At 48.3% G+C, this 17,893-nt stretch overlaps 1 protein-coding gene across 2 annotated transcripts in view; it reads left to right on the top strand.

Annotated features, from left to right (window-relative positions):
* Nucleotides 1-129: 129 nt before the first annotated feature.
* Nucleotides 130-17,893, top strand: part of WDR59 (WD repeat domain 59) — a 48,013-nt gene continuing 30,249 nt past the window's right edge. Inside the window, exons 1-10 of one of the 2 annotated variants that reach the window (XM_064670652.1) lie at nt 130-526; nt 4,705-4,754; nt 5,931-6,066; nt 9,253-9,338; nt 10,244-10,324; nt 12,402-12,439; nt 14,364-14,452; nt 14,913-15,029; nt 15,973-16,050; nt 16,825-16,981. In XM_064670652.1, the coding sequence (XP_064526722.1) occupies nt 473-526; nt 4,705-4,754; nt 5,931-6,066; nt 9,253-9,338; nt 10,244-10,324; nt 12,402-12,439; nt 14,364-14,452; nt 14,913-15,029; nt 15,973-16,050; nt 16,825-16,981 (886 nt within the window). In that variant the 5' untranslated portion in view covers nt 130-472. The remainder of the gene's footprint in view (nt 527-4,704; nt 4,755-5,930; nt 6,067-9,252; nt 9,339-10,243; nt 10,325-12,401; nt 12,440-14,363; nt 14,453-14,912; nt 15,030-15,972; nt 16,051-16,824; nt 16,982-17,893) is intronic. The other variant, XM_064670653.1, reaches the window with a different exon arrangement.

Raw genomic sequence — 17,893 nt, forward strand, 5'->3', positions numbered from 1 at the left:
CGGCCGCCGCCTGGTGCCGGGCGCCGCGCCGGAGACAATAGCGGCCGGCAGCACGCATGCTCCCGCCCCCGGCCCCCCCGGCCCGCCGCCCTTAACCCCTGCGCCGCCGCCGCCCGGCGCTGCGCTCCCCGCGCCGGCACACCGAGAGCGCTGCCGCCGCGGCGGGCGCTGCCCCGCGGAACGCAGCCCTCGACCCATCACACACACACGCGAACATCTCGCCCCGCGGTGGGGTCGCGACCACCCGCGGGCCGCCGCGGACGGAGCCCCTCGGCGGGGCCGGTCCCGCAGACACCCCCCCCCCCGCCGGGCTGTGAGCCCCCCCCGCGGGACGCGCCGTCCCGGTTCACCGGGGCGGGGGCGGGGGGACTGTGCGGGGGTGACCGGCGGGACTACATCTCCCGGCAGCCCCCGCGCGGCGCCCCGCAGTGCGCAGGCGCGGCGCGGCGCGGCTCGGCCGGGGCGGCCCAAGATGGCGGCGCGCTGGAGTAGCGAGAATGTGGTGGTGGAGTTCCGCGACGCCCAGGTCGGGGGGCCCGGGGGCTGCCGCGTCACCGCGCCGCGGGGGCCGCCCCCCGGCCGGCCCGTGGCGAGCGGAGCGGGGGGAGGTCCCAGCCCGGGAGGGCTCGGCGGCCCCGCGGGGCCTTTCACCGGCGGTGGACGGGGCTGAGGTGGTCTGGCACCGTTTGCGCGGAGATGACGCCTTCATTCACGGGGCGCTTAGTTACTAATCTTAATAGGTTTCGTGTTGTTTCTTTAAAGTATGTCGGTAGGCCTAATAGAAGATATTGTCACTTCCCACACGTCTTTCCCCATTTCCGTTCTCTGGAGGTGCTCAGGGCCGCGCTGGAGGGGGCTCTGAGCAACCTGGTCTAATGGGAGGTGTCCCTGCCCATGGAACTTCATGTTTCATGACATGAAATTAACCACGGAGGGCTTGGAACGGGATGAGCTTTAAGGTCCCTTGAACCCCAACCATTCTATGGTTCTGTGAGTTTTCCTCTGAGAATGTTACAGCTACTGTCTCACTGCCGTATAAATTGCTGAGTGTTGCTCGATTAATAGGAAACGTGGGTTATGTTTTTTTTATAGATAGCAAAAAAGTCAGCTTTTGGTTTTGAAGCTGATGGTGACAGGAGAACTCTTCTCAGAGTTTGTTTATATGCTCTCTTAGAAGCTGTTCTTCCATCCCTGGAAGTGTGCAAGGCCAGGTTGGACAGGGCTTTGGTCTAGTGGAAGGTGTCCCTGCCCCTGGCAGGGGGTTGGAATGCGATGAGCTTTGTGGTCCCTTCCAACCCAAACCATTCTATGATTCTATTCTAAGAAACATGGAGTTTTTTTGAGACATTGGCAGTTGCTTAGCAAAGCTGGATACATTGAATGAACTATGAACTGCTTCAGCAGGAAACCCAGAAAGATTAAAAAGTAGGTCTGCAAGCTCTTTCATCACCTCATTTGTCCTCTTATGCTGGAGCAGTGACAGCTCTGCCTTTACTTCTGCAAACAGGGGCAGTGAATCCTGTGTGCTGCATCCAGCCTACCCTCTGTAAGCTCACAAAGCTTTTCACTTTTATACCTCAAAAGCTTTGTATCGGTTTCGTTGTCCTCCCCGAAGTGTTAAAGCAGCTTCATCTGCTATTGAAGGTTTGGCCTCAGGAAACCAGTAATGAGATATGAGGGTACACAAGCCTAGATAACAGATTCAAGTTGCATCTGGCTCAGGAGATATGTGGCCTCATGATGTTGTTGCTTACTCATAACGGCTGGTGTGTGGGAGCAGAGGGGATGGGTGTTTCCATGCCCTCCTGCAGCAGTTGGTTTCAATCTTGCAGTTGGTTTCAGTCTCCAGCCTTGACGGAGGGTGAACACGGCTGGTTCCATCCCTTCAGTTCACTCCAGTGTGATCTTTCTGGAGCCGTCCTGACCCGCCTGCTCTCCCTGTGAAACCAGAGAACTTCTGTGGCTGAGGCTGCCAGACTGCTGCTTCAGCCTAAGCTCATTTATATATTTGTGTCTGAGCTTTTTTTAGGAGGCTGCGGGAACATTTTTGCAGGTGGGAAATCTGTTTTTGAGAAACCGGAACACCTTTGTTGAAATCGTGTACCAGGCATGAGCTCTGCCTATAGGCCACACTGTATCCAAAATCCCTACCCCAAAAACAATTTAAATATAAACAAGTCAAAAGAGTGGGCAGCTGTTACATTTATAGCCAGTACATGTCTGCAAGCACCGCAGTTGTCTTTGTTCTGGAGGGTGTCGAGAAAACTACAGCGCCCAACCTGTAACACTTCAGAAAATCTCTGGGTGCCCCGGGGCCACTGTTGCCTACAAGTGTCACCTTTCTGTACAAGCTGGCAGAGTTGGCAGTCCTCCCTACTCTTGTGATTGAGACAAGACCCACAGGCTCTTCTCAGGCTGTTGGCACTGTCAGAGGGTAAAGCTCACCTCATCCAGCAGTGAAAAAGAACTATTTGTAGGCACTCAGCGTGTGGATGGTAAGTTGGGTACACAGGGAATTGGTATTTCTTGCTAGGAGTTTACAGCTCTTGAAAAACAGCATAGCCTTGTCAAATTGGGTTAGTCTGTTGGCTTTCAGGTGGAGAGAATGAGGCTGGATTGAAAACTAATGGAAATTCAGGCATGAAAAGGTGTTTTTCCTTGGCTTGCTTAGAAGAAATCAAGCGAAATGCCAAAGTAGATGTTTGAAGTCTGAGACAATGCTGCCTGGGCTGTGGGCTCAGAGCAGTTTCTCAAATGTGCTGTGCTCCTGCGGTGCTTACTCATGTCATTGTTATTCATGAACAGCAATTCCAGCTATCCTCAGTGTGGTTTTGGGATAAAAACTGCTTTCAGGTTGGTTTGCTCCATTTCCACTCCCCCCTTCTGGAGGGTTGTGCTCTGAAGACTGACATATCACTCTACCAAGCATTAAATGGCAGCTGTTTGGCTTTTTTCATGTCTCTATATAGGTCACTTGTATTGTAGGGAACTGTTGGTGTAAAATTACTTCATTTATGACCCACCAGGATAGCAGCCTGACATGTGAAGCTTTTTATTTCATTCTAATTGTTCATTACATTTTATGATGTTTGGTGCCTGGAAAAATACCAGTTTACCAGTGTTCATTATTGCAAACAATTTGTAAGGATTTATGAGATCCTGGTGCCAACAGCAGAAAAAATAAACTCACATGAAATTATCAATCACTTTAAATTGACATGGATTTTTTCTGTCTTGAGGAAAGATGGCCACAGCTGTGTGAAATATATCTCCTGACTAGCTCTTCATCACAGGAGAAAGTTCTGGTTCCACTAATGGCTTTAGTGATCCTTATTTTAATTCCTCAGAAGTGAAATGTGTTTCATCTGGGAAAAGTTCCTTCTCCTACTGGTTTTTTTTGTTTGTTTGTTTGTTTGTTTGTTTTTTTTAATGCAGATTTAGTAACCCACTTTGTTGTTTTGGAAGGTGCTGTGAAATCCAGAAAGTAGAAATTGTTTCTTGATCATTTAGAGAGTTTCTTATTTACAGCATTAGTTTTAGGACTAAGGAAACCCTGCCAGAAGACTGGATTTGCTACCTAGGAAAAAGCAGTGAAAGGGGTTCATTCCAGGAACGGCAAAAGTGGGCTCCAGCTGAAACTCTGCAAGCAATTGTAGCTCTTTGCCACGTGGACTCTAGTGAAAAATGAGCCCATGGTGCTGTTTTTCCCTCACTTGGGGTACTTGCAAGGAGAGGATGGGGCCCTGGCTGAAAAATCTCAGGTTTTGTGATGGTTGTTTTACTGTCAAATCTGACTGAAATGGAGTGGGATTGCTGTATTGTCTGTCAGGTTTTAGTGATGCTTGTAAGTAGTAACTGTGGGACATCCTGAAGTCTTGTTACATCCACACTGAGAGCACTTAAAATCCAGAACAGCAGCAGGAGATACATCCTGAGCCTTCAGAGAGGCAGCTTTGAAGATGACAGCAGTTACAGGGAAGAATGTGGGGCATATTCTGATTTTGTACTGTGAATGTTAAAAACTGAATTGAAGTCATATCTGTGTTTATAGGCTGAACTGTTCAGCTTTCCAAGTAAATTTTTCCTTTATTCTCTTGGCAATTAAAGGAGATGATGAGCCAATTCCATTCTAAACAAAGATGGGGAGACAATATCCAAACAGTCCTTTTTTTCTTTTTTTTCCCTAATGGCCCTTAAGTTATCTTATGGCCTTCTTTACATGCAATGCCAAAGTAAATTCTGATGCCTCTTGGCCATCTCTCATTTTTGGAGACCAGCCACACACAAATGGTTGCACTTCTGTCTCCCAGTACGTATATAATTAAATCTGACCCTGCAATGAAAGAGAGAGACTGAGAAAGTTCCTGAGCAGGAGCAGAGGCTGATTAATACAGATTATTAGAGCTGCTGATTGAAAGGCTGCAGCTGTGATTGCCATAGTGGGGAGAAGGGAGCAAGGTCTTGGTGGTTGTGATGGTGTCTGCCAGGTCTTGTCCTCGGTTTACACTGACAGAGATGTTTGCTGAGTGCTGTCCTGCGTCCCAGACTTACTCACTACACCCTGTAATCCATCTGTACTATTGGAAGGGGATGTAACTGGGGGATGAGCTGGCAGGCTTTGCTGAGCTGCCCCCCAAAGCCGTGTGTTTGAGCAGCTGACCTGGCAGGTATCACTGAGTTTTGTCGTGTGTTTGTCTCCAACAGGCGACGGCGATGTCGGTGGATTGCCTGGGACAGCGCGCGGTGCTCTCGGGGTGAGTGTGACAGTCACTGGCACGAGCCAGGCCAGCAGCCTTCAGGCTGACCTCAGCATTGTTTCAGAAAGCTGCTGCTGAATTCTGTTCAAGGCTTGATGAAAAGGATTCTGGATCACGTTCCCAATGGGATACGGAGTGGAGAGACAGCAACAACAGCATAGTAAAATACTGATGTGGCTTTCCTGATACGTGCTTTCCCAAACCTTCAGAGTAGGGCCTTGAGGACTTTGGTCAGGAAAGGCAGCCAAGATGTTCTTTGTGTTCCTTCTCTTGGAAGAAAGGCCAGTCCTCAGAGCAGCTGTTTGCTCACAGTACAGCTGACATAGGTGACACTGGTGTGGTTAATTATACAGGGTTCAGTATGTTTTGATCCTGGTCTTCATAGGTTACAGCTGGGTCACAATTATTTCAACAAGCAGTTTCTCTCCCTTGTAAGATGAATCACACTGGATGATACCTTGCTTTGTGGGGAGTTGGCCCCATCCAGCAGGATGTATGAGCTCAGGTTTGCCATCATGCAGAGTTATTTCTGCAGCGTGTAGAGTTAGCTCAGGTAAGTAACAGAACCAGCTCGGTGCAGGACTGTGTCCGCCCACGTTAACAAGCTGCTGCAGCTGAGCAGGAGCTCTGTGCAGGTGTCCTTGTACTGTCTGCAGAACCAAGCCCCCAAACTGTGGTGTGGAAAGACACACCCACGTAGAATCATCTTATGTTTCTCAAGGCTCATTAACTCTTGCTCAGACCAGCCCCTCCAGACTGAAGCTGTTGTGTTGCACTCCCAGCCCTGTGCCACTTCGGCTCTGTTGCTGCAGCGTTAGGCCAGAAAAGCCTATTTGGATGTGTTTGCACCATTTTCCAGCTCTTCTTTTTGTGTCCTAGTTATCTGGGACTTTCTGTGGTCTGAGCTGTCTATTACATTTGCATATCCTGTCTAATTTCAGTGTGTCTTGTACTTTTTGGGCGGCTGGTTTTGGGTTGTTTTTTTTTTGGTAGCCATTTTTGAAATATATTGTCAAATGTACCATTCTCAGGAGTAGTGTTCTCACCTGTCCCGTGAAATGCTTCTCTTCTTTTGATTGTTGTGCCTCTAGACACAGGGCTGTGAGCTCCATGTGAGCTTGGGGTTTTGAGATCAGTCCCATGAGATGCAGCCCCTGTGTGTGTGTCTTGCAGCCGCCGTTTCCTCTACATAGTCAACCTGGATGCACCGAACGAGGGTCATCGCAAGATCTCCCGCCAGAGCAAGTGGGACATTGGGGCAGTGCAGTGGAACCCACACGACAGCTACGCCTACTATTTTGCAGCTTCAGTAAGTTCACTCATTTACAAGCTCTCTCCTGCCCCGGTCTTTCATGGGTGAGGTTCTGCAGAGCTGGAAGGCTCTGTGGAGCTGGCACAGACATGCTTCTGCAAGTCACATTGCAAGGTCAGGGCCTAACTGATTTACTGCCAGCAAGGTCTGGCTTGATGACTCTTGGTTATTGGTCAGTCAAGGTTGAATCTAGTTTTGCTTGGTTGTTGTTTACAAAACACCTTGGCAAATAAACCAGGCATCTAAATGGTCCTTTTCTGGAGGGAAGACGGGATGTGCTCCCTTTGTACCTTCCATTCTGTTATGAAATTTGTGGACTTCTTGAATTTCTTGCTCTGTGCTGTTTTATTTCACCTCCCTGCCTTGCTGGTGGGCTGTGGTGCACCAGGCAGTCTGTAAATAGCACGAGTCAGTACTGGCTCAGCGCTGTGACAGTCGGGGTTTGCAGATGGGCTCGGACCGGATGAGCAAGGAGCTCTGATTTTTGTGTGGAGAAGTAAATGGGCTGGGCTGAAGAAGCAGTAGTGGCCATGTGAGACTGAGTGCAGTTTTTGGCCCTGATCTGTACTCAGCCTGTCATGCTCTGCAGGTTGTTCACCCAGAGCTCTGCTGGCAGCAGTCTCGGCCGTCACCCACAGCACCGCGGCAACCAGCTGGGCACAGACTGTTCTCAGGGCAAGGTGCCTTTTCTGCCTGTTGTGTCCTCTTTTGTGGCCTGAGAGTCCTGGAACAGCTAGGGATGGAGAGGTTTCGTCTGTTTTTTTGAGGGAATACTTATTTGAAGGTGATTTTGGGGGATTTTTGTTCCTTTTGCTTCCTGGATTGGCTATGATTGTTATTAAAGGCAGTTTTAAAAGAGGACCAGTGCTGTCAGCTGGGAGCCTCTGCCTGCTTGCTCTCTGACATTCCCCAGCCTTTCTTCTCCCAGCTCTGGCACATGACTGATATCTTAAAGATGCCCTCAGCAGTGGTCTGCTTCTGAGCAAAGAGTTAGTAAAACCGGCAAAAAAGTGTCCTTCATTGCCACTTCTGGTTACAGTCTGTGGAAATTAAAACCAAGTAAGGAAATGCACTGGGAAAGCCACAAGTGGAGCAGGAAAGCTTCTTCTCAAACACACTCTGAAGACAATATCCAGTGATTGGTTCATGCTGATCTGAGCAGGACCCTGCTGCAAAGGGGAGCTGTGCCCATCTCACCCACCTGAGCACTCCTGTCTCTTGCTGCTCTGAGCATCAAACACAGGGACCCATCTTGTCCCAGACTGAAACTAGGCATAGCTGGCATCAAACCTTGCTGCTCCTGTTTATAAACAAACATGCTAAGGTGCTCTGGGGATTTAGATGTAGTTGCTGACACACATCGGGTGAGGAATCCCCAAGATGAGATCAGGCGTCTTTTCCGGTTTGGGTCAAAAATGCTGCCTTTCCAGCCATCTCACTGTGCTGTAGACAGCCTGAGGGTCCTATCCCTCTGCATCCCTGTGGGTGGAGAGGGAGTGTGAAAGGCTACTGCCCTGTTTGCCAGCAACCTCATCTAGTTTGCAGTCCTGTCCTGTTAACTGGAAGTGGTGCAGGCAGAGGGGAATCTGTCCTTGTGTTTCGATAAGACCTTCTTATTTAGTTCTTTCCAGAAGAGCTGGAGCGTGTCCTTTTGCTGTGCTTGGCTGTGTCTGCCCTCTGGCTCAAGCATGTTTCTGGGGACTCCTAAGCTGTTGTTTCAGAAATGCTGTTGTTTTCAGTCCTAGATGCTTGTTATTTCTTTTGTGTGGCCACAGATGCTTGAACAAGAGGGTGATGAAATTGTTGGAAGTGAATACTGATACTTACCACAAAGAGCAGAGTTTTTGAGAAAATGCTCCTGTTGGGAGGAACGGCCTCTCTGGTGATCCTTATCTTGTATCTTATCTCTGGAGTCCTGGATAAATCCCACTGGGTAATTTTCACTCTACCCCCCCTTAAATCCTTCTGTCAATGAGAAGCATGAAAGAAGTTTTTCTTGCCCCAAGCTCTTGTGCAGCTCTGCTGTGATGGGTTAGAGAAATGCCATATATTATTGCTGAGTTGAGAGAAGACCTTCCATTTAAGGGAAGGCTGTAGTGTTTTATCTGTTTGCAGCTTGAAATTCACATGGAGCAGCTTAGGGGTAGGAAGAAAATCCACCACCACAAAAAAAACCTGCCACAAAAATGGTAACAATTGCACTGGATGTTAGAGGTCTTTTCCAACCTAAATGATTCTGTGTTTCTGTGAAGTCTCTTATCTATTATATTTTTCCTTATCTACCTGTAAGTCTGAAAACAAGGGGCTAATGAAGATCAAAATTTGAGGTTGTGTTCCCTCTGGTTTTGCAAAATCAATAGGAATTTCCAGTCACTGCCTAAGACCCGCTGTGGTTCATGCTGTATATGCACCCAAAAAGGCAATTCCTGCCTTAGAAAGATTAGAGCTGGCTGGGACTGAACTGAACCTTGATTGAGAGAGAACATGAACTTACAGCACAATAACTGGTTTTAAGTAACTTTGTGTGTGGCTGCACTTGGGCAAGGCTGGAATGAGTGAAGAAACCCTAAATAATGTTGTCATTGATACATCTGTTTTGCCTTTGTGGTTTACAGTTAGTGATAAGCACTTAAAGCTTTTCTCCTGGGCTGGCAAGGATGGGAGTACCCTTGAGGAGGTGTCCTTGAGTCCATTAAACTATATTGTTTGTGTTTGGCAGTGGCCCTGATTATCCCAGAAGGGAATTGAGAGAGTTGAGGAGCACCAGTGGTAATCTGGCATCCCCCTCACTGAAAACTCCAGTTGAATCTGAACAGGCTGGCAGGGTATTCCTGCAGAGAGAATTTGGCTGCCTGTTGCTTGCAGTTACAGCATGTTGTTAGGAAATAAAAGCTCCGGGAACATAATTCGTGGAAACATTTTGCAATGTGATTTTTTTTTTTCTCCCGTTCTAGTTTATCTCCAGTTTTAAGTGAGTGTAATTAAAATGTAAGCTTTTGAGATTCCTTGCAGCCTGTAGTTTCATCTTTGCTTTTCTGCTTTGGGCAAGGACTTTGCTAATCACAGTGTGACTCACTGTTAAATGAGGTTGCTCAAAGTGAAGGGACCCTGGTCCTAACACACAGATCCCTCTCCTACCTTGTTGGGCTGAGAGTGTCTCTCCTTTCTTCCATCTAATTTCAGAGTAATCAGCGAGTTGACCTGTATAAGTGGAAGGAAGGCAATGGGGAAGTTTGCACGTCACTGCAAGGACACACACGTGTGATCAGGTGAGGAACAAGTGATGCCGTGGGCTGCAGGATGGAGAATGATGCATTGTTTCATAGAAGCTGAATGTTTCAGTCCTGGCCCTGCACAGGCTCTGTTCTGAGCCTGGTTTTACTCACTTTTCTGGACTGGACTGCCTTCCCATTTGGTGATGACATCATGTGTGAAGCGGCTCACCCCCTCATGGCTCCCCCACTGTATCAACTTAGCCCTTGATGGCTTGAGTGTCATTGCCTTAGGCTGCTGTCCTTGTAATGAGCAGCAGCAGCATCTGGGAAACAGATAGCAGTATGTTTATTAAATTGAATCCCAGCTGTGTTTCTGTGTGATAGCAGCTTAATTAATGCAGGTAATCCCAAAGACCAAGTTTAGAGAGTGTTACAGTGGTGCAGGGGATTTCTGCCTCTAGTTCCAAGGTTGTATTTCAATGATGGGCTGGAAATGCAGCTGAAAGACTGTTTTTACTCCAGCTCCTGACTATGGAAAGTATTTGCAGCCCTTCAAATGGCAGTTGTTTGCACTGACTGGAGGCTGTTTGTGTCCGAGGTGCACTTGGTGTTCCCAACAGGGAGGCATCCCAGAGTGAGGGGTTGATGCCAAGGATGTGTGGTAACTGGGAACTCACTGAGACAGTGTCCCTTTGCCTGTGGAGGAAAGAGCACACACAGGATAGCTGTAAAGTTCAGGGCTGGGAGGATGCTGCACTGGAATTTACTTAGAAGCATTTCATTGCTTCTTGGAATTTACTTAGAGAAATTATTAAGATCTTGCTTTTTACTTAAAAAGTTTCAGTAGATGTCATGGAGTTGCTGTGAATTTGTCAGAGAATGTACTGGGGGCTTGTGAGAGGCTGATGCAAACTGGGTGTGCTTTGCTTTACTGATCTCCTGTGATTTTGCATTTGCAGCGACCTGGACTGGGCAGTGTTTGAGCCAGACCTACTGGTCACCAGTTCTGTGGACACATACATCTACATCTGGGACATCAAGTACGAATCAGTTTTGTTTCTGCACTGCAGGGGAATTGTTGGACTCCTTTCCATAATTATCAGCTTGCAGGGCAAGGCACACCTGATGGGTGCTGCTCTTCAGCTGTGCTTGCAGGGGCTTCAGGTCCTTGCCATCTTCTCCCAAGATGATTTCTCTTCCCCTATTTTCAAGCCAGTTCAGAGTCAATGAAGGGCAGTAGAGTGGTATAGTTAAACTATAGACTTGCTCCTGTTTTGAAAAAATACTGTCTAGCTTCACTCCCTGCCCACTTCATATCTTTCCTTGGGGGCTTTCCTTGGAGCCCAAGAGTGTTCCTCAACCTGTTGGGTTTTTTAGCTGAGTGAATGGGCACTGTCTCATGATCTCATAACCATTTTCCAGTAACTTCAGTGATTGTTGCTGATTCTCCCTCAGTGATGGGAAGACTGACAATGGTATTCAAGGTTTTCTCGTTTGTGCTTTCCTGTGATCCTTGGTGCTTTCCATCATGAGTAATTTCAGGGTAGCAGATATTTCCAACTATATATCCAAACCTCACCAATATTCAGACCCCATATTTTACACCTGAGAAGCAAGGAGCTGGCACTGGGACTGCTGGGTTCTCTTGCTGGCTGCACAACTCTTTATGACCCCCGGCAAGTCACTTTGTTCCTCTCTGCCTCCCTTGCTCAGTTTTATTAGGAAGATAATTATATAACCTCCCTGCACCAGGCTACCCTGAGGCTTGTTTAGCTCCTATGAAGCACTTAGATCCTTGGTTAAATGGTGCTTGAGAATGACAATATATTATTAATGTGTAATTAAAAGACATAGGGAGACAGCAACTGCTGGTTGTGTTTTCCTGTGATACTTAGTGCCAAGTAAAAAATAGAGGTCTCTGAAGGTTGTTATGAGAAGTCCTCCTTTAACTCTGTTGTGCCCTTCCATTGCTGTGTGTCTGCCTGTACCACTTGTCCAGAAAAGCTTCCTTAGGCAGGCTCTGATGAGCCTCTACATTGCACTTGTGCTGGGAAGGCTCTGAGCTTGCGGGGACACTGGGTGCTGGTGCTGCTGGCCTCCAGCAAATAACCATCCTACTGAAGTGACTGCCTCTAATGACACCCTAGGGAAGTAGCCCTGCAGTAAGGGCAATTGGAAATTCCCCACCTAATTTTTCATACAAAGTAACTTTTTGATTAGGCAGGCATTCTTAGAGGGAGAGGTGCAGTCCATTCCAGAAAATGTTCAGCTTTTCAGCAAACAGAAAAAGCCGAAGACAATATTCCTTATTTTCCCTGTCACTTTTCGTGAAAGAGCAGGTGAATTCCTGAGGAGTAAGGTCAGGAACTGAATTATTGCCTTCATCCATGTCCTGGCTGCTAGGAGTTGTTATGGTGCTGCACCGGCTTCTGCCACCACAAAATTTGATCTGCAGACAGAATTTGGTCTGCAGACAGCTGAGCTTATTTCCTACTAATTTTGTTATTATATGCTAGACATGAAGTTTTTTGCTCTGGAGTCACTGCTCCGTCTGCCTTGAATCAGGGTCTGCAAAGGATTGACAAACACATCAATAGCTTTTGTCAAGTATTTCCACAGCTCTGTTTGTTCCTTTTAATCCTCCTGGGAAAGGCTGTTTTGTTGCTTCCTGCAGCAATAATTTGTGAACCCAGTTTCCTGACCTACCCGGTTGCAACATGCCACACTTTCCACGTGTTTCTTCTCCCTCTGTTCCACTCCAGCTCTATCCTATGTCCTAAACTTCCTGCTGCATGTGGTGGCAAGGCAGGATCATAAATTGGTTGGGTTTGGAAGGGAGCTAAAGATCATCCAGTTCCATCACCCTGGCAAGGGCAGGGACACCTTCCGCTAGATCAGGTTGCTCAGTGCCCCATCCAACCTGGCTCTGAATGCTTCCAGGATGGCTGTTGTCCTCCAGCTGGTCACCTTTATTCTATTTAATGCTGGTGTATTTTGGTAAGCAGCAGACACATTAGGTCCCAAGGCAGCAATACAATTAGTCCTGGAACATGAAGGGGCTCCCTGGGGAGGCTGGACTGTGCTGTGGGTACTCACATGAGCCACGCTGTGTTTCAGGGACACCAGGAAGCCCACGGTCTCGCTCTCTGCAGTCGGTAAGTTTGACATGTACGTGTGATGTAGACATTAAACAACCTTACTGTTGCATGTCCCTCCTGTTATTCCTCCCCCTCTTCCTGCTCCAAGGCTGGGCATGGCAAAATACAGAAGTGCCACCATGTGTGATTGTCCCATGTAGGAGCAGCCTAAAGGGCTCCAGTTCACAACTCCTTTTAAGGGAGCAGAATTCAGAAAAGATGGGGACCCCCTTGGGGGTTCCCAGGCATGGAGGGAGTTGTACTTGGACTGGTTCTGCTGACACTGGTGAACAGCCACATGGAGCTTCCTCCCTGCTTAACCACCCTGCTGCACTGCTTGTCCTGGGTTGCCTGTCTGTGTTTTCCTCATGTCCTTTTATGTTTGATTGAATCAGCTGAGAAACTAAACCTCACCCCAGGCAGTGCCAGCCTGTGCCCTCTTTTACGGAGGGGCCGGGTACATCAGCCGGCTGTACCCGCTTCCCTGGGGCACCTGCAGCCTGCAGGGAGCTGGTTGGTGACACAAGGGGCTGTCTTTGGGCTGTGCTTGCTCTGGAACAGCATTTGTCATGGCTGCTGGCAGGGTGAGTGTCCTGCAATACCTTCCCCTGGCAGGTGCTGTGTGTCAGTCCTCACCTGCTGCGAGCCTGGACTGGGCAGGGATGATGAACAAAACATCCTTCTCATGAGTTACTGTCCCCAGCGTTAGAGAGTCCTTGCCAGGGGTATCTCTCATGCTCTGCTGCTTAGATCTTAGGCTACACATCTGCACTCCCCTCCCAGCCAGCAAACCTCTGTGGCACAGAAATGCCAAGGCCTTACTGAGTCAGAGAGAAGCAGCGTTGAGCTCTGGTGTCTGGGGTGAGGTTTTACGGCTGAGGCAGCCCAGCAGCCAGCTCCCCAGAAAGCTTGCTTGCTTGCTTCCTTCATTCCTTCCTTCCTGCCATGCCCCATGCCGTGTACTGCTGGTCCAGACGTTTGTGTACCCTTCAGTGAGTGGATCAAATCAATCAACTGGCAGTCTATTTGCAGCTTTTTATCCCCTGGACTAGCTTTTTGCCAGGTTGTCAGGATGAATCTGCTCACCGTGCAGCAGGAGGTGGGCAGTGGAGGTGGGGAATAGCAGCAGGCCAAGATCTGTTTTGCTTTCTCATGGATCTCACCTGTCTGATAGCTCAAAAGGTTTTGAAAATAGTGGCAGAATAAGGATGAACAGAACATGCATTTCTCTTAAAATACCTGAACAATCTGCATTAACTGAAGCTGTGCTTTTTTTCTTATTAGAAATAACTACCCATCTTCTGATTTGACTGAGTCCCTCAGGATATCACATATAATCATATCTGGATCACCATCCAGTTTCTTTACAGTGTCATTGATGTCTTTGACTTCTGTGGTGTATTTTGACAGCTGGACCTTCTGGTCTAACCAGTGAGTTCACTTCCATCTGGCCAGACCCAAGGTCCACCTGCACTGCAGCCTTCTCCTACACCTGTATTTTAATCAGAGATCAATAGTTCTATTTGCCTGTTTAGCAGCAGACAAGGGTTTTGGGGAGATAAATCAGGCCTTAAGCACATGGAGTAACTTGAATGAAAGGAGAGGTGGTTTGGGAGGGAGGTGATGCAGTTCTTGTCTGGAGGAAATTGTTCCATCTGAGCTCATGGACATGATTATTTTAATGGAGCACAACCCCTGGCTAGAAGTTGTGGTCAAGATCTCTGGGCATGCAACTGGCACAGTCCTGCTTTGCTGTCCTGAGGACACAAACACTACGCTGGGGAATCAGGAGTTAGGAATTGTCATGCCATCCTTCCTGCTGGCTTCTGGGATATCCCTCCTCTGCGCTGCCTTTCCTGGGCTAAGAGCAGCTCTAGGCCCAGGTCTACTGTGCCATTTTCTTTTTAATTGCATGTTTTGACCTGTGCTGTTTGTGCTGCAGCTGGAGCTTCCCAGGTGAAATGGAACAAGAAGAATGCCAACTGTTTAGCAACAAGCCACGATGGGGATGTCCGAATATGGGACAAAAGGGTAAGCTGAGGGTTTTTTGGGCAGTCTGTGTATATTCCCACCTACCTGATGCAGACATCCCTCTGGTCACAGGTAAATACTGAGAAAACGTGCCAGTTGCACTTTATCCCAAATCTCTCTTGTGGGTGAGTTTAAACTAGAGAGAATTGGGAGTCCGTGAACCCGGAGAGAGTATGTAGATAGCCTGCTTTTCCAGAAACTGTCCCCATTAACATTTTCACTTTGATCTCGTAGTAGTTAACTGTTTTATGGAGGATGAAGTATCATTTGGGCTGCACTTGGTGACTGGAACTTGCCACAACTTTTCTTCAACAACTTTTGCTGAGCTATTTGTCATTCTCCAGCAGGAGGTTGTTCTGCCTCTCTTTCCCTTGTTAAAGTGTCTGTCTCTTCTTATGCCAAAGAACTAGACCAAATTTCAGAAGTCCTGTGCTGAGAAGAAAAGTGTTTCTCCTTGCAGAAACCCAGCACTGCAGTGGAGTATTTGGCAGCTCATCTCTCCAAAATCCATGGTCTGGACTGGCATCCTGACAATGAGTACACACTGGCCACTTCCAGCCAGGACAACTCTGTCAGGGTAAGTGTTGCTTCTGGGGTTTCTGCTGGGGAGGTGGAAGTATGGTGGAGCTGATCCCCTGCTGGTGAAGTCTTGGGGAGTGCTTGCCATTGGTGAGATCTGGATCCTTATTGTTTGGTTTCTGTGCACCTGTGTGTGTTGAACCAGGACTGCACTTTGAGAACAGGCAGAGAGGTCATTGAAGGATGGGTGCACATATGTTTGCCATGTATTTGTGGTGATTAGGGCTGTATTGGAGCTGAAAACAGCCGCCTCTGCCTGTTGCTTGCCAGAATGGAGCTGACCACACATGCCAGAAGAGCCTTCTCCCTGAAATGCAGTGTTGCCAGACTCAAGCTGATTACAGCAATTTAGGGGGAGACATACTTCAGCCCCTGGGCTTTCCAAAGTCATGTTGAACAGGATTATCAATAAGAGACTGCCTGCAAGCACTGCTCTGCAGTGCCTTTTACCTGGGGGGAAAGGGTGGGCTTTGTATGTCAGCCAAATGGAGTTCATTCACACTGAGGTGATGTGTATTCTAGCAAAGCAAAAGGTTACATTCTTCATTAGAAAATTAGCAGTCACAGCAGGGTGGGCCTGCCTCCAGCCTGGACTGGCACATTGGCTGGGAGCCTGCAGGGTACCTTGTAGATCTGAAAGCCCAAGCAGGCTGCCTGTCCCTGCTCTAATTACTCAAGCTATGATCACTGTGAATATGACCCCAAGTCACTCGTTGTCTAAGGGATGCTGCCAGATGCTGATAGCTTGGTATTTGTCCTTTGGGGCCATCTCTGCTGTTAATGAATGGGATTACTAATGATGCTGTGGGCACCCTGGCATGCTTTTTTGGTCTGTTCTATCTGCAAGCCACATGGAAAACTACAGCCTGAAAGTACAGCCAGCTGACTCCTGCCTTTGCTTGCCTTTCTCTTGGTTTTTTGTGTTTGTTTTTTTTTTTAAGTTCTGGGATTACCGTCAGCCTCGGAAATACCTCAATATCCTTCCCTGCCAGGTTCCTGTCTGGAAGGCAAGATACACGGTGAGTGAGAACCTCCCACCAGCTCCACCTGTGCTCTGAGAGAAATGCACAAAGGGACATGAAATAAAGAACTGCTGAAGGATTTCTCACCAGTTCTACTGGTGGACACTATTAAGTTGATTTTAAAAATACCTCTTGGTGCTTAAAAGGCCTAGAAAAGCAGCATCCACAATGGGGGGGGGGGCACTTGGGAGAAGGAGTAAGCAAGCACCCAGCCATGGGAAGCTAAGGCTCTTACCATCAGTCATAGCTGTTCTCTTTCCCAGACATCTGAGTGCAGCCTGAAGCCAGTGCTGTGCCTTGAATTTTTGATCCTCCCCCCCTTCCCCATCCCCACAGTGAGGGGTGTAGGACGGGGTTCCTCTGGTTCCTCTGAGCATTGTGACCCTGAGGAGCTGCTGGGGCTCAGTCCCCAGGTAGCAGTTCTTGCAGCTCCAGGCAGATTGCAGTAAGGATCCCCTGTGAAAAGTCAGTGGTGAAATCCCTCCAGCCTCCCAGCTGAAAAGTGAGGAAGCAGCAGAAAAAAATGATTCATCTTAAGTGAGCTGCATTGAGTATTTTGGTGGACTACATCTTATCTCTTGAAAGACAATGTTTTTGCACAGCAATTGCCTTGAGCCTTCCCAGGTTTTGGCCTGGTTCTGTTTTTGTGCTGAGCTCATTTAAAACCCGTGCGTTCATGTTGGTGGGAAAAGGGGAAAATTAGAGTATGATAACAGCAGCATGTGAGCATAACTCTCCAAGGGGTAACTGGAAGGGTGTTTCTCTCTTAAGCCTTTCAGCAATGGGCTGGTGACAGTGATGGTCCCCCAACTTCGTCGGGAGAACAGTCTCCTTCTGTGGAATGTCTTTGACCTGAACACGCCTGTCCACACTTTTGTGGGACACGATGATGTCGTGCTGGAGTTTCAGTGGAGGAAGCAGAAAGAAGGTGAGTTCAGGGCTGGATGCACTCTCCTCCCTGCATGTTGGCTGTCAGCTAACCAGGGGTGTGGAGACCTGGCTGCAGGGCTGTCACTGTTTGGCTCTTGCCTTTCCTTGGCACTTTCCTGCCCTCACTCCACTCGAGGTACAGCTGTTCTGTACTGGTTTTATGGCAGTGCCCACAAAAGCATTGCCTTCTTGTTCCCATGCTAACAAAGCAAATCTACCAAATGCTGAGTGGGTCAGCAGTGACTCTTATTGCTTCCACTCTCCTGTGAGTCTATTTTTAAATGAATGTTTCAGAATAAATTGTGCAAACTATTAGATGGGTGCACGAGTGCAGGCCCCCTCCCCCTGCTCAGAGCTGCAGGCTAACCAGTTAACCCCTCACATCATGGCCTGGATCAGCAGCCTCCAGCATATCCCAGACCACAGACCCAGCAGAGCCACCTTATGTGTGTGCTGGCCAAGGCAGGGGTGGGATAGAGAGGCTGTTGTTAGGAGTTCAGTCCTGACTGAATTTTCCAGCAGCTAAGTATAGGAGATTCCACGCCAGAGGCTGGATAACCACACAGAGCACAGCTTTGTTTCCAGCACCTCAGCTGCCGTTGACAGAACATGCACGTCTGGCTTTGGAGTCACTTGTGCTGCAGCTTTGCAGTGCTGTGTGAAAGTGCAGATCCAGCCTTCTGCCAGCAGCTGCTGGCGACATTCAGCTCTCACCACCTTCTTTGTATCTTGCTTTTCCTCTTTCAAAAAGAGGAGAGCAATAGAGAACCATGTTAGGGTCTGGAGGCACAGTCAAAGGCAGTTTGTGAATGAGAATTCAAGCAGGCTTGAGCCACAGGTGGTTGTCTTGGCTGAGTTAATAGATATATACCCAAGGCTGGACGTCATGCTTGTCTCAAGCAACATGAAT

The sequence above is a fragment of the Pseudopipra pipra genome, chromosome 14, assembly GCF_036250125.1.
Source record: "Pseudopipra pipra isolate bDixPip1 chromosome 14, bDixPip1.hap1, whole genome shotgun sequence".
Lineage (NCBI taxonomy): Eukaryota > Metazoa > Chordata > Aves > Passeriformes > Pipridae > Pseudopipra > Pseudopipra pipra.